This window comes from Nymphaea colorata, chromosome 1 (assembly GCF_008831285.2).
Source record: "Nymphaea colorata isolate Beijing-Zhang1983 chromosome 1, ASM883128v2, whole genome shotgun sequence".
NCBI lineage: Eukaryota > Viridiplantae > Streptophyta > Magnoliopsida > Nymphaeales > Nymphaeaceae > Nymphaea > Nymphaea colorata.
This window is the reverse complement of record NC_045138.2, coordinates 13,857,255-13,881,126: the sequence shown is the minus strand read 5'-3', so window position 1 is coordinate 13,881,126 and position 23,872 is coordinate 13,857,255. Positions and strand designations below refer to the sequence as shown.

At 39.7% G+C, this 23,872-nt stretch overlaps 2 protein-coding genes and 1 pseudogene across 3 annotated transcripts; 2 read left to right on the top strand and 1 right to left on the bottom strand.

Annotated features, from left to right (window-relative positions):
• Positions 1-3,429: 3,429 nt before the first annotated feature.
• On the bottom strand, positions 3,430-5,897 carry LOC116245772 (protein ROH1-like). Of its 2 annotated transcripts, XM_031617325.2 has the most exons (2): positions 5,788-5,897; positions 3,430-4,935 (listed from the first exon to the last, which is right to left on the bottom strand). In XM_031617325.2, the coding sequence occupies exons 1-2, from the start codon at positions 5,804-5,806 to the stop codon at positions 3,815-3,817; spliced, it is 1,140 nt and encodes a 379-aa protein (XP_031473185.1). In that variant the 5' UTR covers positions 5,807-5,897; the 3' UTR covers positions 3,430-3,814. The 2 variants fall into 2 exon arrangements, with proteins under 2 accessions (XP_031473185.1, XP_031473184.1); XM_031617324.2 differs by having other exon boundaries at positions 3,430-5,897.
• Positions 5,898-9,408: 3,511 nt separating this feature from the next.
• LOC116258065 (iridoid oxidase-like) lies at positions 9,409-11,795 on the top strand (annotated as a pseudogene).
• A 1,407-nt stretch (positions 11,796-13,202) lies between these two features.
• Positions 13,203-23,710, top strand: LOC116261679 (enhancer of polycomb-like protein 1). Its single transcript, XM_031640471.2, has 13 exons — positions 13,203-13,510; positions 16,231-16,467; positions 17,098-17,227; positions 17,320-17,422; positions 18,471-18,591; positions 20,258-20,320; positions 20,513-20,551; positions 20,961-21,041; positions 21,179-21,226; positions 21,853-21,903; positions 21,993-22,061; positions 22,730-22,969; positions 23,067-23,710. Exons 2-13 carry the CDS (start codon positions 16,285-16,287, stop codon positions 23,358-23,360), a joined length of 1,422 nt encoding a protein of 473 aa, XP_031496331.1. The 5' UTR covers positions 13,203-13,510; positions 16,231-16,284; the 3' UTR covers positions 23,361-23,710.
• Positions 23,711-23,872: the final 162 nt, after the last annotated feature.

The window sequence follows — 23,872 nt, the reverse complement described above, 5'->3', positions numbered from 1 at the left end:
TGTTATGGTAACTTCAGTTGATTTATCATTTTTACATAAAAGATTAGTAGTTTATTGATTTTTCCTTATGCTATTGAACTTTAGCTATGTTTATCAATCATTAGAGATTTCATTGTAATAGAAATAAAGCACATTATCATTTTCTGTTAATAACACAAGAAATTATTAAAATGTGTCGTAGGAGATGTCGCGTTTTACATTCATGACGTAAACAATTATATACGACATATGTTCATTTCTACTACAATGTAGTTTGCAAATACTATATGTGAGTATATATATATATTACAGTTCGTTGGACCGTTTGGCCTGCTCCTGAAAAAAAGAATCTTGGCTCTGACGTGCAATGGCACAGACAGCAAAGTTGCGTGTTCATAGGTAAGGGATTCTCGGAACAACCCGATTTGTGGCCCATATTTCAATGGACGGCAAAATCCAAAACATAGAAGAATAAACAAATCATTAGAGTAAAGATGGGAACACAAAAATCATCATTTATTTTTAACATAATAAAAAACTATGGTTCGAGCAATAGCGTTGTCTTGTTGCTTGAGCATCATAAATGATCATGCAGTGGAAGCATGGGATGGCAGAAAGCAGCATAAAATGAGATAGATATCACTGTTCATATTCTCCAGTAATCGAACATTTCTCGTGTTGGTCTCGGCGACCGTCATAGGGCGGAAATTGTTGGACGTTTTAAATCGGCCCCTGCACACTTCAGCATAAGTCCAGTGGACTCGCTATTTCTGACATCATGATACTTTTGGTACTTTTCGGTATACCATTTACCAACCCTTATGATAACGCGACAAAAAGGAAACTTACTAGGGTCTCTTCAGCTCGACATCGTTTCGCAATTTTTATTATTATTTTCTCATACGCAGCGACATCATGACACGTGATTTTGTTAGCATTCACTTCTCAGATACGCCAACACGCTTGATACAGTTTATTTATTATACTGAGGCCTAAATACCAGAATTCGTCCATACAGATATCCTAGCATATGTGTGCTTCAATGTTGCATCCATTAAAACATAAACAGGAGATGATACGTGAAAGTACGGTCAACTCGACTAAAATTTTGGCATCGAAGTCTCTTTTCACAAGATATTTTGGTTACCAGAAACATGATCTATCGCTACGTTTGCTCTACGTACCAAAACACAGCTTCAACGTATACAGCTGAAAATGAGTGCTCAACATTTACACGCTCAAACTTCTTTTCTACACTGGTGTTAAAATGGGTTATATATCTGGCATTTGGAACAACAGATTGTTGTGTTGCAATATCATTCCAACCTACGTTTCCATCTGGCCATACACTTGATTACTCTTTTTTCATTAAATGCCAGACCTGTACTAGGTATAAACACGGCCAGAAGCTGTCAAGACTTAAATCTGAAAATCACAGTTTTTAAAGTGGAGACTCCTGCAACGCCGTGACTAACCTTATTTTTCTTCTACAGCACCGATTTCATAAAAAGACCGACCTGAAGGTCCCCCCATAGAAACAGCCTCAAGTTTGACCTACTAGAGAAACAGCCAAAACATAGCCACCAACGAATGTTCACATGGACACCGATGTTCATCAACCATGAATTCATGGTTCCCACCAAATTTAAGATCCCAAAGACAAGTAACAGAAGCTGCTCCCCTTCCGACGAGGTAAAAGCTTTGCAATATCTTCAGGTAGATGAAAATATCACTGTTTATTAAACAATGCCCTGTCAAATGTCAACGCACGGTAGGTGATGAAAGTTTTCGACCCGGGCAATCAAAGAAAAACAAGATAGTTGTTCATTTGAAAGAGTGGAGAACCTGCTAAATGGGAAGAGCCTGACAAGCAACCTATCTAAATGCCAATAATATTTGTCTTTATCAGCAACAACTATTCAGAAATCCTGCTCCAAAAGTTTTTGCAAGTGTTTCTCTTATGAAGCATACTTTAATCATTATAGCTCAACGTATATGCGCTGTTACGAAAATAATATGTAATTAAATTTTGTAATTAATGAAGACTACAGTAATTGAAGTTCACGCCCACACCAGAGCATAGTTATACAACTACGATGAAAAAAGCAACAGTATGAAAAACCGAAGTACCCTACTGTTGTAAAGAGCAAATTTGATAAAACGAACAACTCCCAACAAACTATTAGAACGACCATAATTCAGATACGCTCTTAAATCATGTCAAATGGCTGAATTATGTCATCCAGATTACCAGTGGTAGCAGAGGCAATAATTCCCGTCGCTCTAAGAGAATAAAAACAGAGAAATCACCAAGATAAAATGTATAGAACATTAACTTTGAAGTTTTGAACAAAAAGAAATGGTTTAAACAACTCTCACACATCACCTACAACATCAACGCGATGTTGAAACTCGCAACCAAGCAACAGACATAATTCATAGGTGGTCTACTAAATAAATTATATATTACTTATTACTGTAGGGATGGAAAAGGACTTACAACCATCACCCTTAAGCCACACTGGATGGTATTCAAATCCAAGGCTGCAAGGGATGGTAAAACCATCAAAGTGACAGCTGTACAGTTTGGTGAAATAATGTAAAAGATTCTTCAGGCTTCAGTATCCATGAAACAATAATTATTATTAAGAAATAAAAAAAGCATGTTTATTAAATCCGTCAAGCGGTAAACAAAAAGGATAACACAAAATAGATGGGAAAATAAATGGCACAGGATCATCACTTGGATGACAAAATTTACATCAAAAACAATGCACGAGATTTGGTTGCACAAGGATACCAAAGGAGGAACGGTAGGTGTAGTGTCTGAAGTATTTAAACTTTTTTCTAGTAGAATAATGACAAGTCAGCACGACAAATGGAATGACAAAAAACAGCATCAAGCGCAGCACTGCAAATGACACTCGAATAGCTATGTTCTGGTCTTCCATGTTGCAAATAGTGAGGGAAAAAAAATCACGGGAACAAAAAAATAAGCATAGGATTGAGGACACGATTCGATTCTTAGTCCAACATATGAAACAAAAATAAAATAACAGAATTCCTTTGAAGTACACAGTTTGTGGAGCCCAATATTTCTAGTAACCATGTATTGCAAGGATTAAAGGAAAGAAACATTTGCATTCTACGTGCAAACATCCTCCTTTCAGCCAGAAAAGAAGGCATACTGAATAATATTCACTAGTTTTTTTTTTCTTTACCCCAAGGTCCATAACCTGAAGCCCTGAATGGTGCGCTCCAGTTCTTTTTGAATTTTAATTCGGTTCAAAGTTTCTTCATATGCAGAGTCAAGTTTAGACAAAATACTATAATTAAGTTTTGGCATCTGGATGCAGTTATCAACTACTAATTATTTTGTGAAAATGGAAACTGACCATATCATGCTAATGCCCCGTTCCACGTCTTCAACAACAGATATAGATAAATACATGGGAAACAAAATATACATTTATTATATGGGAAAAGAGGAAGTGCAAGAAGGAAAGGCATGTCAGAGCTACAAAGTATCAATTCAGCATTGGGACACCGTCAGAAATTATACAACAAAAGCTGAAGCCAAGATATAGTACCGATGGTATGGTGAGGGCAACCATTTTTTGTACAAAATGTGTTTTCTAGATACAGAGGGCACTGCCTGCTTCCCATCACATCACAGAAACATCTTATTCACGGCGGGCAGGGAACTGGGGGTATAGCTATATCCTTTCCTTCCATTAAAACGACAGATTTCACATCCTCAAAGTGAATTGCTCGAAAAGAAACGATACAATTGCAAAACTTTACACCAACATAAGCACCCAAACAGCAAAGCATATTACTCGGAACTGTGTGGCCTTCCCAAACAATCAAGGCCCTCAGTTCGGCTATGAACGATCCTGTGGAAGACATTCCTAACCTGGTGCTCAAGCGGATCGAGCCCATCTTTCAATACTTCACATACCTGGCCTAACTCCTCAACTCGTTGCCTTACTTCCTTCTCCTTATCCACAGACAGCGGGAGGTGGACAGAATCTGCCAACTCTGTTATATGACGTGCACATTTTTCAATTTGGTGTATCTCCTTAAGCAGCCCACATGAGTTCCTGCGATCCCTCTTCTTGGATTCCTCCACTATCTTCTCATGCAGGGAAAGCACAGCAGCAGCCCATGAGAAGTTACGCGGAACTGAGAAATGCATTTGAAGGCCCCTATCTTGACAAGGTATTGCTGCAACTAGAACCCACATAACAAATAGAAGAACTGTGTTCATGGTGTATACAAGCACCGCAAGCCCACCGGTCGCTAAGACGTCATTGTGACGAGGAGCGTTAAGGTTGTTCCCAATAGCCTGAAGTTGGCGAGCTGCTGACCAAGAGCGAGATACACTCCACGAAAGGGATCTAAAATGCCCCACCGATCGCTCTTTGCTGGAATTGCGTCCAAAAGACCTATTTCTCTGAGCTAGAACAGACCCTCCTTCCTTTTCCTCGAGCATCCCGATGGACAAGTCAGTCAATGCTTTCTTTGCCCTCCGGAACTGCCCCTCACCGAGAGTGCGCTGGCGCGAATCCAATGCAGACAGAACGATCTCAAGTTGCTTGCGCCATTGTCGGACCTGCTCAATTCCATCGCGAATGGCATTGCATATATCAAGCGCCTTGACACTGCGCTCAAAAAATTCAGACGTCTGGCGGTCAAGCGGGGGTTTGGCGAACTGAAACCGATGGCTTTGAAGGATTGCCCTGAACTCCTCTTGGCAGGAAAGGAACCCATCAAGGAGGCGACTAATCCATGACAGTGAAAGGAACTCGTCAGGGTTGCAAGATGAAAGGTCGTGGAAGTTTTCAGTGACCATGCGCTGGAAAGCCTCAAGTCTCTGGTCTTGAGCAGAGGCAGACTCCAAATTCCCTTCCATAGAATGAACCTGATCACGCCTTATACTCAAAATTGAACGCCCTATTGATGCAAAAGGCACAGAAGAACCTTGATAATCGGTAGCAGGCATTCTTACAAGAGAAGGCTTCTCACCATCCCATACAAGACACAGACAGAAGAGCTTATACCGAAGAAACTACAGAACGGACAAGGAAGAAGTAGAATCAAGACCTCACTTGACGATATACTACACGAGAAGACACTCTTTGCAAACTTAGAGCAAGAAACTACACAACAAAGGACAAATTTCCACCCAAAAAAAGGAAAATCAAACGCCTCCGGAACACAAATATTTTCTCGAAATGACAAACAACGAAACGAAGAAAGCAAATCAAAACACAGAACAAACAAGAAAATTTTAAACTTCCTCCTTCTAAATACCCCAATCGGCGATGGGAACCAGAGAAACGCCAAAATTGACGCACAAAAACTTACTAAGGGAATCAAAACGACTAAGAAGGGAAGGTGATAAACCCGTTCACAGAAACCCCAAAAGACTCTCCTTTAGGTCGAATTCTGTTAGATCTCGAACTGCCAACCCAGGAGCACCACAAACATTCACCGGACCAAAAAAAAAAAAAAACAACTTTCCCCACCCAAAGAACCAAAGTGGACAGCAAGAGACCCCCAAAAAAAACCCTAGATCCAACCGCACGCCAAAATCTCCAGGTTCCGGAGAGAAACGGACGCAGAATCCCGCACCCGCGAGCGCTCCACCAGCAGGAGAAACGGAAAACCCCTTAAAATATAAGCTACCCTCACTAAGGATCCGGAACCACCAGAGCTAGCGACGAAAAGAGCGGGAGTGGCTCCCGGGAAATCCGCGGGACGGCAAAAAAGCTGGTTCAGAAGGTCGCAGTTTCGGGGAGGTACCTTCGGACTCGCTGATCATTGAACAAGGTTCTCCCTGACGGCCATGGCGGATCGATCGTTCCCGCTCCCTCCCTCTCTCTCTCTCTCTCTCTCTGTTTTCTTTTCCGTTCTCTTGCATCTCCCGTCGGCCCCTCCTTCCCCTTTTATACGAGACCAAATGTACCGCGTGCTTGACTCGGTGCACAAAAATTAATTAATTAATTTGTCTTAAAAAAAATAAAAAACTAAAATGGTAAAAAATGATGGGCGTAGCGGAAGGGCTTCTAGACAAGGGATGGTCGCCTAATTACGAAAGAGCCTCTACTCTTTTGCCTAAATGACGATTCAGGCTTTCGTGATATCCCTTTAGCAGAAGGGCATTTAGGATTGGTACGGGGCCGATAAGAAGCAAAATTAACGGGAGGAACTTATCTTCGATTATTTGTCTTCTCTTATGCGTTAAAATAATTTAAAGTCATCTTATTATCTAGAATTCTCAAATTGAAGTCAGTAAATCTCAATTTTACTAAGAAACCACTCTGGAGCAGTAAAAGTCCTTTGGGGTGCTCGGTTTTTATCGAAAATATCATGTGACCCTTCTTTTGAATTGGATTCACTTTTACTCCCATTTGCTTGGTCCAGTTGGCGTTATGGATGTAGGGGCTGACTGTCTATGGGTTGGATCCTACTGGCATGACGTCTTAGTCTGGATCCACATAAATGAGTGTATCCATGGTATTCTTGTCTGGATTCAGGCCTGGAGCCCAACCGAGAATAAATGTGCCACCATAAATTCCATATGGATCCTACCTCTATCACGTTATTGGAACCAAATCCATGACCGAACCTATCTTTTATGGGTCACATTTAAAAACTTGGAAAAACGCAAAAACTCGAAATTCAGGACAAAGGGTCATCATCGAAACTCAGTTTCACTGATTTATCCCACTTTTTCTGGATAAATCTGGATTGCGGATAATCTGGATCTAGTTATCTCACCTGCATGGATCATGTATTGATAACTGCACACCGAGCGGGTCCCACTTCTATGTGGTGTTCTTCTTTTCCCCTATTCTTTGCAGTGTAAGTAAAGTTGACCTAGCTGACATTCCTTATTGGAATACTGATTTGAACTGATATACCGGGATCCATATCCAGATGCTGCATTCAGAAACTGCCCATAATACAGTCACGTACCTTTCGATATGGGTCCCATCTCAGACCCGGGACCCAAGCCCCTGACAGTTGACAGCCTTACTCTCAACTACCGTTAGCTCATCTTGAACGGGTCCACTTCCACCTAGAGCACTTGGACTGGGTCCAGATCGCCAATGCAAAATCCGAATCCACAACTTGTATCTTAAGCCTTTAGTTCGACAAAAGATGGAAAACCAGCATTAAGGCTCCCGTTAAGCTTCTTTTATCCAGGAAAAAATAAAATTTGAAATCCGGAGATTACATAGAAAATGATGTCACCTTGGTATCCAGATATAATGAGAAAAAGACCTGCTAAAATTTCATGATGCTGTAGGTAAAAAATCCGTGGACTCAGTCCATTCAAGCATAGTAGGTTTGAATGAGGTCCATTCCGCACTTATATATTAAGGCATGTCACATAAGAAAAGGACAAACAAGCAAAATTGTTTTAGAAGTTAAGAAAGTAAACCTCAACATATGTTTAATTTTTAGATTTTTAAAAACTTTTTCTTTATTCTTTCATTGGCACAAAATAATTTAGAAAATTAAATTTAATCTGACACTAGATTGTGGGACAACATTTTTTGCAAAAATTGATTTGAGATGAATAAACTAATCGATGTTTATATTAACCTTAAAATAACTTAGATGTACTCCAACAATAAAAAGTAGGTGTTCTTAATTTAAAAAAAAACGAATCGGAATTAATCTATGGGTCCGAGCATGCCAAGCCGAAATCCCAAAAAAGTATCCTAACTATACGCATTATTTACGGAAAAACCAAACGCTGAAAAGAAGAAAAAGGCGTTGGATCGTGGATAAGGGTGTTTTGGTAATTAGCGTTGGAAAACGAGGGAAGACGGAGTCCGTGTGTTCCACTCGGAAGAGACTCCGTCCGCGGACAGGCCGTTATCGGGGGGAACCACACGGGCGGGACGCGACCCCCACGCGCCTTCCTTTACCAGGTCCTCCACTTCCGACCTGGACTCCCCAGAAATCACGAAAGCGCCATTTGGATGTTAAATCGTTAGATCCGGGTCGGGTATATATATATACATGAATCAAAATCCAACCAACAGGACTTGGAAGCTCCGCTCGGGTCAGATATCAATATCTTCCGCTGGAACATCATAGAACTGATCCAGATGTAGTTACCGGATCTTAAACCGAACCAGGATATAATTATGGATCGGACTGAACGAGTAAATTAATTAAATAAGGTGAGAAAAAAAGGTACAGAAAAAAGAAATCAGTGTTTTTTTTTTCTCAAATTCATTAAAAAATGATTATATAATTATCTTTAAATGCTGTAAGCAGATGCTATCTGTAGTTTAAATTAAATAAATTAGTCATCTACATCTCAGCATGTAGCGCACATGGCGGAACTGAGTACCAATCTACAGAATGAACATGTGAAGAACGTGGAAACTATATTCTTGCGCTTCTCATGTGAACAGTTTAAATTAATAGCCAAGTGATATGCATGTTTTTTTATATTCGAAGCAGATAAGGGTTTTGAATGTAAGAGAATGAATGCCATATATATATTAAAATAAGAGAAGATGCATATAGTAAAAAAAAAAAAAAAAACGTTGGTTCACGTATTAAATATCCGCTTGCTTGTTTCTAGTCCTTTTTTTAATGGATTATTTTAGTAACTTGACGAATATTTCGATTAGTATGCGAGTATGCGGTGTCAAAGACTGCTTATAGAATCAAATTGAGTGACATTATTAACCAATGTGACTTGCACTTTGATCATTTCCTTTTCACTTGAGAAAACGAATGATAGAGATCCGCCACCTTAACTGAGTTGGCGGCATTTAACATGGAGCCCGAATCTCTACATGATCGATTCAGGTTGATTTGATCACTTTTGTTGCAAATTGAATCGCATGTCAGTTCTTCCTACTCTAGGAAGTTCTGCACATGATCCAGTCGTCGTCATTATGATGACCAATTACAAATTAAGGAGAAGCTGCCCATATGCAGATGAGATGTGGCCTCGAGCTTAGTCCATTTTCTTTTCATTGCGATGAATACTGAAGATTGGTGATTATAAGAAAGAAGGTTCTGTGCAATTGAGTTTTCAAACTAAACTACAGAGTTCAAACTTTATTATGTTGCTTCATCAGGATACTGAAAGATAGATCTCAAAGTTAGATTGTATTTTGTTTTTTCTCTACTTATTGATGGCAAAAGCAATTGGAATTTGGAGATCATCTCGACTCAAGGCATGCACTTCTCTCTCTCCCCAACAGTACTCTTTTCCCCCTCTCTCTCTCTCTTTAGATCACTGTCCATTCGCCTCAATGTTGTCTCTCTCTTCAGACTGCAATCCAGTTATATGCCATTTAGTTTCCAGCATGGTTCTGGAGATTAGCATGTTAGAGGGCGCAGTTATATGTGTTTGCTTGTTGCTTCTATTGCCATACCTTCGTTCGTATGCCACCAGGCCCGCTAGCCTGGCCCGTTGTGGGCAACATGTTCTCGCACTCGAGGTCTCACCAAGCCCTTGCGAACCTCGCCGCCAAGTATGGCCCGGTCATGACCCTCAGGCTCGGCTGTATGAGGACCGTCGTAGCCTCGTCCCGCGACGCAGCCCGCGAGATGTACAAAGTTCATGACTTGTCGCTCGCAGGGCGCACGCTCTATGAAGCCATGAAAATCGATATCTTAGACGACGGCCATGGGACTGTGGCGAACAACCAGACGGCTTCCATCATCACTGCCCAGTATAACCCCTTCTGGCGTCTTCTTCGCCGCCCCTGCGCTCTGGAGTTCTTCTCCAGCAATCGCCTTCTGGCCATGAAGGGCGTCCGGAGGCAGTGCATCGACTCCATGGTGAGCTTCATCAGACAAGAAAGTGGTGATGGCAAGGATGCGATTGTCGTCCCCAAGCTTGTGTTCCTGATGAACTTCAACCTTCTTGGGAACCTTATGTTCTCTAGGGACCTGGTTGATCCCAAGTGCGAGCAAGGAAACGAGTTCTTTGTCCTTGCTGGTAAGATCATGGAGTTGGTGGGGAAACATAACTTGGCAGACTTTGTGCCCCTTTTGAAGTGGCTAGATCCGCAGGGCATAAAGAGAAAGTCGCGCTGCTATACGAAGAAGGCCTTCGATATAATAGGTGGGTTCGCCGGAGAAAGGCTTCAAGCTGCAAGTAAGGTCAAAGAGGAGCCGGGAAAGAAGGATTTTCTGGATGTGCTGCTGGATTTCAAAGGCGACGGCAAAGATGAACCTGCCAAATTCTCTCCTACTGTCATTAATGGAATTGCACTGGTAAGTCTTTCTGCTAATATATTCTCCTAAATCAAGTTGGTCTTCATGCGTATTCATGAAAACTTCTGAAACCAGAGGAATGCTCGAAGTAGGCCACGAAATCTCGCTCTCTCTTTCTGATCTTTTGTGGAGTAGGGAAGCTGGGCGTAACTACTTGCAGTACTAGATCATGGAACCCTTGACCTTCTTCAATTTCAAGATCTTAAACCAAAACCCGCTAAGTGGCAGGCTCTGTAGAGTACAGCTGTTCAGTTCTTGGGAGTTAATACTCCTGCAAGTCCAAGCACGTATTTAGGCGCATGCATGCCCGACACATTCTTGAACCTAAATGCATGGCTCATGGGTAACATGTTCCATTTCATGAAGTGTAGAACGTTGGACTGGTTTTGACATACAGCTCTCCACTCACTTTTCAGACTTTCAGTCACATAACTAGAAGCAGCATATATAGATGATGGCCTTATGTATAGCTATGGCATATGCTTGAACTACTTGTCCGTGTCTTGTGCGTTTCAAACAAAAGATTCACTTGTCAAGTCTAATTAATGTTCAAAACGGGTCTCCAATACATATAAGCTCAGGAAGTGTAGCACCTAAAAATGGACATAGATATAAAAATAGCATAGAACAGGATAGCAATCCGACACAAAGTCCACCGCATGTGATCTGCCCACCTCAGACATTAATGGATCTGATGGTCAGGTACTTGCCAATTAAATTAATGCCTTACCGTTCAAACCTGGATTTGAATAGACCCAAAATTTCAAATTCCCAAAATATTCATGTTCACAAGAATACACATATATTAACATTATTCCTGGTCCATCTAAATTCCATGACATCAAATCGGTTTTGGATCTTCAGTCTTACAAGTATGATAATTTTTTTTTTGGAGAAGCAGCTTAATCCATCGTACTAAAGTGTGTGTTTTTTTCTTCTTTGCATGATGCCCAGGAAATGTTCATCGCCGGCACAGACACTAGGACGACGAGCACTGTGGAATGGGCACTAACAGAGCTCCTCCACGACCCCGCTGTCATGGCCAAGTTGCTGTCTGAGCTCTTCGGCCGGCACCGCAGGATCGAAGAGGAAGATATAGAGGACCTGCCATACTTGAGAGCAGTGATCAAGGAGACAGTGAGGATGCACCCGCCTTTGCCTCTAATGGTTCCTCACAAAGCCAGGGAGGCATGCACCCTCATGGGTTACTACATTCCCAAGTGCTCGTTAATGCATGGGCCATTGGCAGAGACCCAAAAGCATGGGAAGAACCACACTGCTTCAAGCCGGAGAGGTTCTTGGACTCCACCATCGATTACAAGGGCCGACACTTTGAGTACCTTCCTTTCGGCTCCGGCAGGAGGATGTGTCCCGGGATGCCTTTGGCCCATAGAATGCTTCCCCTTACTTTGGGGGCTTTGTTGCACTCTTTTGGTTGGGTTCTGCCTCAGGGAGTCACCCCAGAGACGATTGACATGAGTGAAAAGCTGGGAATTAGCTTGAAGAAATCAGTTCCCTTGAGTGCAATACCTATGCCTCATAAAGGATGAACTGAACCAACAAGAACGTTGAGAACCGTGATATATAGATCTGGATATTGTTTATCTCAGGACAAAAAGAAAGTTGTTCTTTCCATTAGAACCTTATATATAGTTTGTGGTTGTTATATTGTAAGAGAGCTTGGCTGTGTAAATTGGTTGTTTTAGATTGCTTAATGCTGTGCTTCCGAAATGGAGTATAAAAGTTTGCTTATAACAATGTCTTTGCGGTAGTACCATAACTGGTCCATGTTATGAGTGCATGTTAATCTACTAATTATGCTTTTTACCAGTGCAACTAATAATAAATTCAGCAGTATAACGTTTGGAAAAACCATTCCAAGGCTTTTTTTTTTTTATATTTTTTCCCCAAGTATTTAATTTTATTCTTATTTGTTGACTTCAGAAAACAGTAAACAACAATCGAATCACTAATATCTTACTTAATAATTTTCAAGTAAAAATAACCAGCTTTAAAACCAGATTGGCTTTTCAGGTCTCTTTCTCTTTAATGATAAGATTTACCGATTATAAAGCGGAGAAGATAATTGTGAAAAAATGAAATTAGAAGGGGAGAGAAAAAAAAAAGTGAAAAAATGAGATAAAAAATGAGTTGAAAAAATCAGGAATTGTTAACTTCTTATTAACGTGATTCACTGTCAACTATCGATCGGTTGAATCGATGTCTGATCACTTTAGTGAAAAAATATTGCAGTTTCCAACCTGCCATTTAATTAGTAGACACGAGTTAAGTTCGGCTTCTATCCAGGTCTTACTGATTTGGTCCCAAATTCAAGTTTCTACAACAATAGCAATTTGGTTACAGATAGACCAGAATTATGCTACAAATGGTTTCTCTGATTCAGTTGCTAGTAGAGAATGGGTTCCTAGTTTAAGAGGATTTGAGATCAAGAAAACTAGCTGGATCGGATTTACAAAATCCAATTGGAAGGCGGATCCGGACACATGGTATATGAAAAAACAAATTTGAATCTCTTGGAATTTTTTTGTTTCATCAGCTCTGTGACACTCGAATTTAAGGGTGTCAAATGAGTTGGATTAAGAAGATTGGATGTCCAATTGAGCAGCCTTAGAAAAGTTGGATACCGATAAACATTTAATATCCAATTAAAAGATCAGATCATGATCGGATATAAGAAATGATATTCGATAGGACTTGAATGGATTTGGATATTACGATCAGTTTTGGATTCAATTCTGTACTTGAAAGGCCGTATTGGGATTTGGATGCAAATTTAAAGTCGATTCAGACTGAATTGATACTGTAAATGTAAAAAGTTGAATTTGGATACGGTATATACACATTTCCCTCCCTCTCTATGTGGCTACCCTTATCCCAAATTCAAAACGTAATAAGCTCCGGTGTTGTCGAACGGATTCCGGCTGGTGGATAAATTGCAGATCCTGAAATCTCATATGATCTCTCTTCCTCCATGTTCACGTTCTCTCTCTCTCTCTCTCCAATTGAAGGCGGAAAAGGGGACGACGTTAAAAACGTCCTTTTACTGCAGGACTTACTTTCTCAAACAGGTTTTTAATTCTTACAGATTCTGTACAGGGGGGTCGTCGAGTCGAGGGTTCCCCTTTGGCCCTTGCCCTCTTTCAGCGAACCAGCGCCTCTTTCCCTCTCGGCCTCTCCGTACGGCAGACGGCCGGCAACCCGGTTCTCCTCTGCAATTGGCCGGCGGCGGGCGGTGCATCTATAGGTCTCTCTTTCCCTCTATCTCTCTATCTCGATTGAGGCTCAGGGCCGTCGGCCAGGCGCCAGCCCCCTTTTGCTCTGCTCCTTTGGAGAGCCCTCTGTGCCTGCAAACGAGGGGCGGCCGCCAGCAATAGCTGACTGGCGGCCCTGGCCTCTATCTGTCTCTCTATGTCGAGTGTCGATGGCAGCCCTATCTGCTGCAGCCTGGGAACTAGGGCCACCGGCGTCCGGGGCGCTCGCCTCTCTCTCTCTCTCTCTCACCTCTATTTCTGAATGGCGTATTCTATCATTTTGGTATCTGTCTCCACGACATTCTCTACATTTGATTGAAGACTTTGAGCGTATACAGTATGAATTTAGCATTTCGGTAATTACATGTCAATTGTCAAGTTTAGCCTTTTTATTGGCTTTTCAGTTTTTTAATATGTTTCTGTTTTTCTCATTTAAAGTTTTAGATGCTTGATCATGTTTAATTTGTCTCTCGTTGGTCTATATGAATTCAAAATTTTCAGTGTAGGTTAACTAACGAGAAGATGAAGGACGTTTATGATTTCTTAAATGTGGTCTATATATGTGCGCATATATTTACAGTCCATGGGCCTGCAGCATTCCACACCCTACCAAAGGAAAAGATCCTGGTTCTGCGCCTGCATGTTTGGACATAACGTGTAACCACAAGCTGTTAGTGATTGGTGCAATTGAGTAGACTAGATTGTCGTGCATTGCTTCTTGGCCATACAATATTTCAAGGGGATTTTACTGCATCGGACAGATACATTTTCATCATGTCATTGATATATCGATCATTGAACCTCCCTTTCATGTGGGACTTGAAAAAGTGTGCAGCCGAATCTTGAGGAACATGCATTCTCAATTCTTATCGTGTTATGAGACGTGGACCCCACAGAAACGGGACTGGTGTGTCACGAGGGCATGGATTGCTTAAAGCAAGTTTACGGTTTGAAGGCAAAATTGATTTTTTGGTTTTGGTCCTAACATCTTGCTTTAGTATGCCGAAATTGTTCTTTTTTTTTTTACCTGTAAAACAAATGTTTTTGGGGAAAGAAACCCCCTTCTGCATTCTTTCTTAAAATTTTCGCTACAAAATTGGTTGACAATTAGCAATGGATGCTGTCCATTTCTCTATGAAACAGTGATCACAAGTTCCATTTGCTCTTTGCTTCAATGTAGTCAATGATTTCACAGTTATTGGGGAGTCCATCTCATTTTTCTTGGATTTTTTTCATTTTATTAATCCTATTGTATTGGGATGCATTTATTCTTCTTATTACCACACAGTTATGGTTTTTATCGTTTCTATTTTGCTACTTGATGTTTCAGTTGGGCTATTATTCTCTGTCTGTTGTTGGTCCTTGCTGTTCTTTCGGTGCTTGTAACGGTGTAACCTCATTATATTTGGTAATATGATGGTCACTGTCATTTATTTATGAGGATGATTGCATGCACTTCTTCGATTCATTTGGACGTTGAAGTTTGTTTCTTTTGTTTGATGTTCAGAAATTGGGTTATTTTATTTGACTTGGTTATCCAGGTGAATTGGTGCTTCGTTCTTATTGAGTGTCTCTCCTCAGTTTTTCTGCTAATTCTGTAGACTGGCACTTGATAGTGTGTTGACCATGCACACTAATGTATTGATGATCATGATCCATGAGTGCTTTTCTTGTCCTTAGTTAGGAGCACAAGCAGTTATTAGTGCAACATATCACAGGCAGAATCTCTAGGTGTTGTAACCAACTTTTTCTCGGTGTTTCTTTTGGTCTAAGGCTTCCTTAAACAGTATTCTTCTACCCCCTTGTCATTCTACTTGTTTGTGCAGTTCCAAGTGCATTAGGTCTATCAACGAGCTCTAGCTTGTTGAATTTCAGAATCTAACAGAACTGGTCTAGTAAGTCACCTCAAGTTTTTATGCATGTGGATGTTATGAAACATTGTGGTACATTTTGGATGGTACGAAGGATATCCTCCTGATGTTCTCAAATATGTTACATGCCTAACTCCAACCTGGCCTTCAAAATGAATATCTAGGGCAAACTACTAGCTGTTGTGAGTGGTTAATTTTCAAATTATTAACTGTATAAGCTAGGAGTTTTTGGTTGGAAATTAAAGCCAAAGAAAGCATATTTTAGTCGTCCAGTTAAAGGACTTGTGAGACATTTAGCAAAAAATGATTGTTTAGTGGAAAGAAGCTTAAGAAGACTTTAACAAAAGGGAAATTTGTGGGAGACCTTGTGTGGTGCAAAGTATGCACACAAATGAAGAAGGAGAAGGTGCAAGGGGCAAAGAAGGCAAATGACCTCACTCATCACAGAGGTTTTGTGAAGTATGGTCAAGGTGATTTTGAGTGCATTGAAAAGTATCTGATGGAATCATAGAAGAACATTTAAGTCCATCCATAATTCAAGCAACGAAAAGTGAACGTTTTCATTTCTGTTCATGAATGAATTTTGCAAAACTCTAAAGCAAGTTGTTTATTTGTGGTAATTTGATTATGTATTGAAGATCTCAGGAATTTTGGATGTTAAAAATTTAAAATAGTTATTTCATTTTCTGAGTTGTTTGTCAGTACAACACTTTCTACTTTCAAAATTTGTTTATGTTCATGTGTTTTCAATTGGTTCACTTTGCTTAGCATCTTCTATCATATTACTCTTGTTGTTTGTGCATCCTTACCAAGTAATTGAGTTTCTTGGTTTGCCTTGGCAGTTCTGTTGGCACAGCCATAATGGAATGTTTGACCTGGTAGGGCCATGAATAGATATGACTCGACTGCAGATCAGGCCTCGTCCACTTGACTTCAATAGGAAGCTTCCTATTATAAGGTCTGTGAGGGATTTTGAAGATGATGAGGCTTCTACTGTGACCATTAACAATAGCATCATTACAGCTCCATCTACTCGCAATTCACAAATACCACGTATTACTTCAGAGGCTGAGAATGAGGTTCCAAATCTTGTTTTTGGTTCTCCAGTTCTTTTGGATCAATGCTTATAAATTTTACTGTGCGGTAATGGGGCTAGTAATTCGTGGATTTTGTTTGTAAGCGCAATTGAGATAATCGTATAGCATTGCATTACCATTACACTGAGCTTGTGTAGCTCGATTAATTCCTTTTTATGTTTATTTATTTTTTTCCGTTTCAGCTGGCAACATTGTTTCTTCCAAATTAACTATTGATTGCTTTTGAAAAGTCTCGTCTGGTCTATAAGCTTTATCATAGTTGTCATGGTTTGAAATTTACAACACTCTTTCCCTGTCATCATCCTGTATTTTGTTTTCTACTGACCAGGTACCCAATTTCCTGATCACATTATTCTTGGGACATCTGTTTCTGATGCCTATTGATGGCATACGTTGACCAGCTCCTTTAAGAAGCCATACGTAATTTTTGTTTTTGATTTTGTCCAAATGTGAAACCTGATTGGGTGTCTTCATTTAAGTGACTGTACGAAGAAGAATTAAAGGAAGTGAGAGACAGGGGGGTCTCTTTGAGCGTAGATGCTGCTTAAAGTGGATTTTATGTTGCTCAGTTTATTTTCAGCTAATATCAATTTTTAATGTGTAACATTATAGGTTAATCAAATCCAGACAAGGAAAAGTGCTTCTGAAATACCTACACCACAGTTTGTTGTTGTTGACACATATGAAAGAGACTACTCATGTTCCTTTTCACAACCAACTTCATATGTGCGTGGAAGAGGAGGTAAAAATTGTCACTAATTTGATTGGATTCTTAGAGTTGTTTTATTTTTTAATAATTATATTGCAATAATAGGTATTTCTTTTGATTTTCAGCTAGGGCAGAACTTGGGGATTTTGTTGAGTATGATCTTGACAATGAGGATGAAGACTGGCTTCAAGAGTTCAACAATGAGAGGAAGATAATCACACCAGAAAAGTAAAAATCTGCAGATTCCATCTTTTCTTTCTTTCAGAATGGGTCAAATATTCTACTTCTTGCTTAGTTATGGTTCTCCACCTTTTGCAAGAAGGTTACTATACTTTATTTAGAGTTTAATTTCTCTTCTTTTTTGTCTTGTTTTTATGCTTTCTTTCTCCTGCTTTTTAATTCTTGGAGGAACTTTAGTCTATGGCAGAATTTGCTAGATTTTTTGGGCATTTATCTTTTCAGTAGTAATTTTTTTTATTGTTTTTGCTCTTATGAGATGCATCTGTTAGTTGTAAATTTTTTTTCTTGAGACTAGTTTGTTTAGATTTGTTGCTTTTGTTATCTGAGTTCTTTAAATTTTACTGCTAATATGAAATAGGTTCTAAATGCTGGACTTGGTTTTGGATTTTCAACCAATTTTTTATACTTGGACGGAATCATACCATTTTTCCTTTTTCCTTTTCTGTTCTTTGGGCAACATTAAATTTCTACATATCTTTACCTTGTCAGTCAGTCACATTGATTTGTGTTATCAGGTAACTAGTAAAAAATGCATTTTTTTTTCTGGGATCCTACCTTCAAAGCTGCTTGTGATTCCTCCAAAAAATTTAACAGCTTCACAGCAGAAGAAACATCAAAGAAAGTTCTACATGCTTATTTAAATAAAAAACTAGGAAGGGTGTAAGAAGCAGAGGATGACAAGATAAAATGAACTTATCAGTTTTCTTCTGCGATCTGTTTTTTATGCTTTATGACCTTGAGTTTACAGTTGATTCTCATGTATTTGTCTCTGTGCTTTGATAGACGTGATAGAGGTTCAAACATTCAATTAATAAACCTTACTATGGTAAATGAAACTAGCTCTTTTCTTTTGTGTTGTAAAACTGTAGTATTTTAGTAATGGTAGGTGAAGTATGAGAAATGCTTGCATAACCTATTCTGATAATTAGGTAATCAACTTTGTAGGGTATAAGTAATGGGGCATGCTGTTTGCCTCCTTTATCTAGTTTATCTATGTTTGATTGACATAATTATTGTACATTTTCTGTCCATACAGATTTGAAGCTCTTTTGTTCCGTTTGGAAGTTTTGGACCATAAAACCAGAGAGAGGGGAGGCGTCATAATTTCACTTGGTTCTCCTGTTCCAGTTGTGCTTCAGCTTGATGCTGCAGCTGAGGTGATCTCAAGAATTATTCCTTTATGTAATTTGATGGCAAAGTTTGCCTTATAAATGAGATACTTCAGGAATCTGAGGTTATGCTACTGGGAGCAGCAACCTGCTCCTTTTTATGCATTTTGTTGTGCTTTCCATTTTTGATGTTCTAACGTAGCCAAAAAGCACTTATTGCGATCCTTCTGTACTCTAGGGATGTATAATTCCTCTGAACATATCAATTCCATGAGGTTGATGACCTTGCAACCACAAGAATTAATAAATTTATGGTTCTGTTGCATGTAAGCTTTTAATTGTGCTGTTTCGCTTGTTTTCCTGTCTTTTCTCCTCAGACCTTTATTGTTTATTTCTAGCTTCTTAGTTACTTCTATGAAGCATTGTTTCAATCATTTTATTGTAGATAACAGTATTTTTCTCGTTGTTAAGATTGTGTTGTTGTCAATTATTTGTTAGTAACACTTGATTCCTTGAAGCATCATGATCCATGGCGTGCATTTTATCAACTGTCTTCCAACTGAAGGAAAAAAGCATCAAGCACAAAAGGGAGGACACAAGGGTGTTTCATCTGAGAGTGTGGGATAGCTTCCACCATTCCAGATCCTTGATTTGTAACAAGGGTATCAAATCCTTTGCTTGAAAGATGTGTGAATTACGTCATGAGGTTGTAATGCTTGCATCTAAGAGCCATGGATCTCAAATCAGGCCCTCCTTGATCTGTCTTGAGATCCATGGATTTGAGGCATATGGGGATCATGAATCTGTGGTTTTCAAATTGCAGTTTGCTAGAATCATGAATTTAAGGTCGGACCTGCTTTAGATCAGATCCATCGAGTCTAAGGAACATGACATTTTGGGTTATTAAAAGTATTAGATATGCATTGTCTCAGAAATATGAACATAGGGAGAGTGGTACTGGGAGGGGAAAAAAAATAAAGGCAAGAGCAAATCAAAGCTAAAAAATATGATGCTTCCAGTTTACCAGTAAACAATTTCTGATAATGGGCTAAGAAAGGCTGCAGTGGTGTCTGGAAAAGATAATGACCAGGATGTCCATAGAAAAATAAGATCCGAACAGTGGGAGAAGATACTCTTCGCTGTGTGCACCATTATGCTGCAACATGTTATAGTTGAAGTGAACCATGAAGAGGATGCGATAGAGATTGTATGATTTATTTAAACTGATCTACTCTTTTATTCTCATCTCATCTTTTGTCTTTTAGAGTTTCAGTATGTTGTTTTGCTGTGAAAATATTGACTTACAAGTGCTTTGTATCTTCTTGGGACTATAAGAGGCATGTTTTTGGCTCTAGCTGTATCTGTATCTCTGTGGGCTTATAGCCTTATTCATTTTTCTTGACAAGGTCTAGTTTACAGGAGAAACCTGGTTTCTAGGTTATGATTCTTGACAACCTTCTGTTTGGTAAAACATCTGTTTCTACAGTTGTATTTGAAATGGAAAGGTCTTCTTTATGTTTAAATGTCTGCTTTTGGTGTCAGTGGTTCAAAATATGATCTATTTCCTGAGTATTCTGAAGCTAGTAAGTTATGCTACCTTTGAGAAATTATTTATCTATAAGATGTGATGTTGAATTTTTCTGATATTAAGATATTAGTTACGTTTTGGTTATCTACTTCTTTAGATTCTGTCTGATTTATTTTATTTTCGCAGGCTTTGGCTCAGAATATGAGATATGCTGTTTTCCAGTCTATATATAATTACTGGAAAGCAAAGGTGAAAGCTAAATCTCTGAATTTTGTCTTTTCTAATGTCAGTGTGAAGGAAGATTGAATTTAAACAGCTAATAGATCTGTCCTCCGTTGTCATTTTTTGTCATATATCATATTGTGTGAGGATTCTCTAATGCCTGTAAAATGAATTCATGATTTCTGGAGCTAATGCATACTTAATTATTTTTATTTTCAGCGTGAACGGTGGCAAAAGCCTATTCTTCGAAGAATACAGGTAATTGACGGGATTTGCCTGTATATATTTGTTTCCATCTTGGATATTAGTGGTTTTCTGCGCAGCAGATTCAAATTGTATGCTACGAGTAGGGTACCATGTAAATATGTGCCTTAGCTTTTAAGTATATCTTTTTGATAAATATTTTGTTATGAGCTGTGTTTTGTTAGTTCAGTAAGTTTCACTAATTGAAACACTTGATGGTTGGAAGAAATTCAATAAGTATCACTAATCACTTTCCGTAAAGAAACTAACCTTTCTAAACCCCAGTAGCAAAAATTTGCACAGAGCTCTTAATCCTTTATTTGGGGAACTCTTTCCAAGCTAGCTTCCATTTCTGGAAATTTATTTTGGACCCTACTTGTCCCTTCTGATTATGGGTATTTTCATGCATTGTTTTGGTATGCAGCCTCCACCACCAGTCAATGACACAAATCCATACAATGTGTTCAGACCAAGAGAGAAAGCCCACCGCTTGCATACCAGAAGGGTAAGGTTTATATGGATTTGTTGTATAACATTATAAATTTCGTTTGTATCTATCTTTATGACATGTTTTATCTATACTAGTAGAATTTACTACTGGATGTCATTTGTGTCATTGAAACATTTATTGCTACACTGTAGATGCAAAGGCGGGAAAACAACGTTCAGTCCTTCGACAAGCTTCGTCAGGTCCATCTCTTTCCCTCCGTGAACTCTGATGAGAGCAGTTGCATTTGCTCATATGTTGAAGACCTGTGTCTTATCTTTAGTTTTTCAGAAATTGAACTACTTATTTCCTAAGTTCATTTACCCTTATAATAGTGTAGGAATTAAGATAATGCATAGAGGACTTGGTTTGACACATGATAATCAGCGACCGGATGTCTAGCCAATTCTTACCCACTATTGCAGATTTTAGTAGTTTAGGGCAGTGGTTCCAGAAGTCTGATGTCCTCGTCATTTACCTCTAGACTCTAGCCAGTAACTGGTCTTGAGCAGGATAGTTTACACTGAATTAGTCTACTGCTGCTGGTATCAAGTAATTTTATATGAGGGGTCTAAATTTCTGAAAGTCCTTGGTGACCTCTCTTCTCAGCAAGCTGCTTCAGTGTGCTTATGGTGTCTGGTGAAAATGATGCGCTTTTACTTTTGTTTCAACATCTTTAGCTTATGATATGCACATATTAGAATATGTAAATCAAGTTGCCTTTGAGCAGTAGCAGGCTGTTTCCATTGTGCTTTATTTAATTTCATGTTTATAGTGCATTCCTATTGTTCTCTTCTTTTTCTTATTCAGTTTGGTTTATGTATTTCAGGTTATGCGTAACTTGGGCCAAGTCAAGGGACTGGTGGAAACATTGATCAAGGTAAGGTGTAGGAGGCATGTATTAGAATCTTGGGGATGTCTTATACAGTTACATTATCCCTTTCCTTGACTAGTAAGCATCTTAATCAGAGAGAAGAAAAGAAGCGTGAACTCATGGAATGTGAAGTGAACCTTCAAAGGATCCGACTAAAATACAAGGTCTGCCTCTCTCTGTGTGCCTTTTCTCCATGGTTTATCTGAGATGTTTCATCCGGTGCTGTTATCTGGTTGTTCCACTTCTTTCTCTCTCTCTCTCTGTGTGTGTGTCAGTACAAATTCTTGTCCTTTCTCTACATCTTGGACATTTCTTCAGGTGGTTATAACCGTATAACTGGTGCCACTAGGTACTTTAGGGCATGATAATCACTTTCATATGTGAAAGCCTTTCCAAGATTGCTAAGCATGCATACGGCCTTCCTGTCCATTATTTTCCTTATTTGCCTGTGATTAGGGAGGGATGTGCTTCACACAACTTGGTTTATGAAATTCCTTGCTCCGTGTGTGCGTGTGTGTGTGAATAGAAATTCTTGTCCTTTTTCTACATCCTGGACGTTTCTTCAGGTGGTTATAACCGTATAACTGGTGCCGCTTGGCACTTTAGGACACGGTAATCGCTTTCATATGTGAAAGTCTTTTCAAGTTTGCTAAGCATGCATGCTGCCTTCCTGTCCATTATTTTCGTTATTTGCCTATGATTAGGGAGGGATATGCTTCACACAACTTGGTTTATGAAATTGTTCCTTGTTTTGCAATCTGGCTGGCTTTATCAGTCTGAAGTTCTCCATTTGAATCAATGTTCTTCTTTGAATCGATATTCTTCTTTTCAGCACGAGACTCAACTCATCGAGGATGGGCTAGCGCTTCCCGGGTTTGGATCCACTTGCAAGTTAGCGTCAAGTGATGAAGATTTCATTGATTCAGATGACGTGCCAAATGGGTTCACATATACTCGGCCTGCAACTGCACGTCTGCATACTTCAGATTCTATGATGATGACAGCTACAGCAGGACGTGCTAGGCGGGAGTTTAGGAGGAGGCCTCTGGCACGTGGCTGGTTGCAGAAAAGGGTAACCTAGTCCTGACCCAGCTTTTCGTTACTTTCTGTCTGCCTGGACATACAATGTTGCTTCAGGAACCGCTAAACCTGATAAAATTGTGTTTTAGGGTCCTCAACAACCAGTGCTATTATTTACCAGACGTCTTGATCAACAAAAGCTGGCAGCTGCAGGGATAGTGAGACCTGCTGACCCACCTACAGAAGATGGTGATGCCATGCCAACGTTCAAATTTCATGGTAGGATAGGCCGTGGAGGTCGCATCATCTTCGATAGATGGAACCCTTTTACGCGAACACCATTTGGCCATGAAAGCTCATCGCCCACAAGAAATGCACAACCCTCGCCGCCAGTGATGTCAGATAACCAAATCATTCTTCCCATTCATCAATGTCTTGGATAAAATCCTCGGATTCTGCCGGAGAGCTGGAAAGCCGGGGGCCCAAGTTAGGTGGGCTGGGCTCTCGCATTCACGGTTCAGTGACCCAAGCAGGTCGGAAAGGTGTATACTTAGGCGCCCTGTTTGGTGCGTTTGACCGATTGTCCAGCATGCTGTACATGTTCGGCAGCTCCTCCTCATTTGTATTTTGTACAATTGTTTTCATCGGTGCTAAAAGAAGAAACTGTAGTGGTTCATCTTTTACCCCTCTCCATCTCCCCCCCCTCCCTCTGGGCTGTTGGCGTTCCGTGATGGGGACATGGATCCAGGCGCAATGTAGTTGAACGGTTTCTGTATAGCGAATTATTTTGTCATTTTCTGTATCGTTTTTCAAAATTGTAGCGCTATGGATGGGATTCACATGATAGAAAACCTACGGACGTTGACATGGATAAATGGCATTTATTAACATGCAGAATTTCGGAATTATTTTATAATCAATGATTTTTCTTGGTGTTTGGAGTGTCCTATTTGAA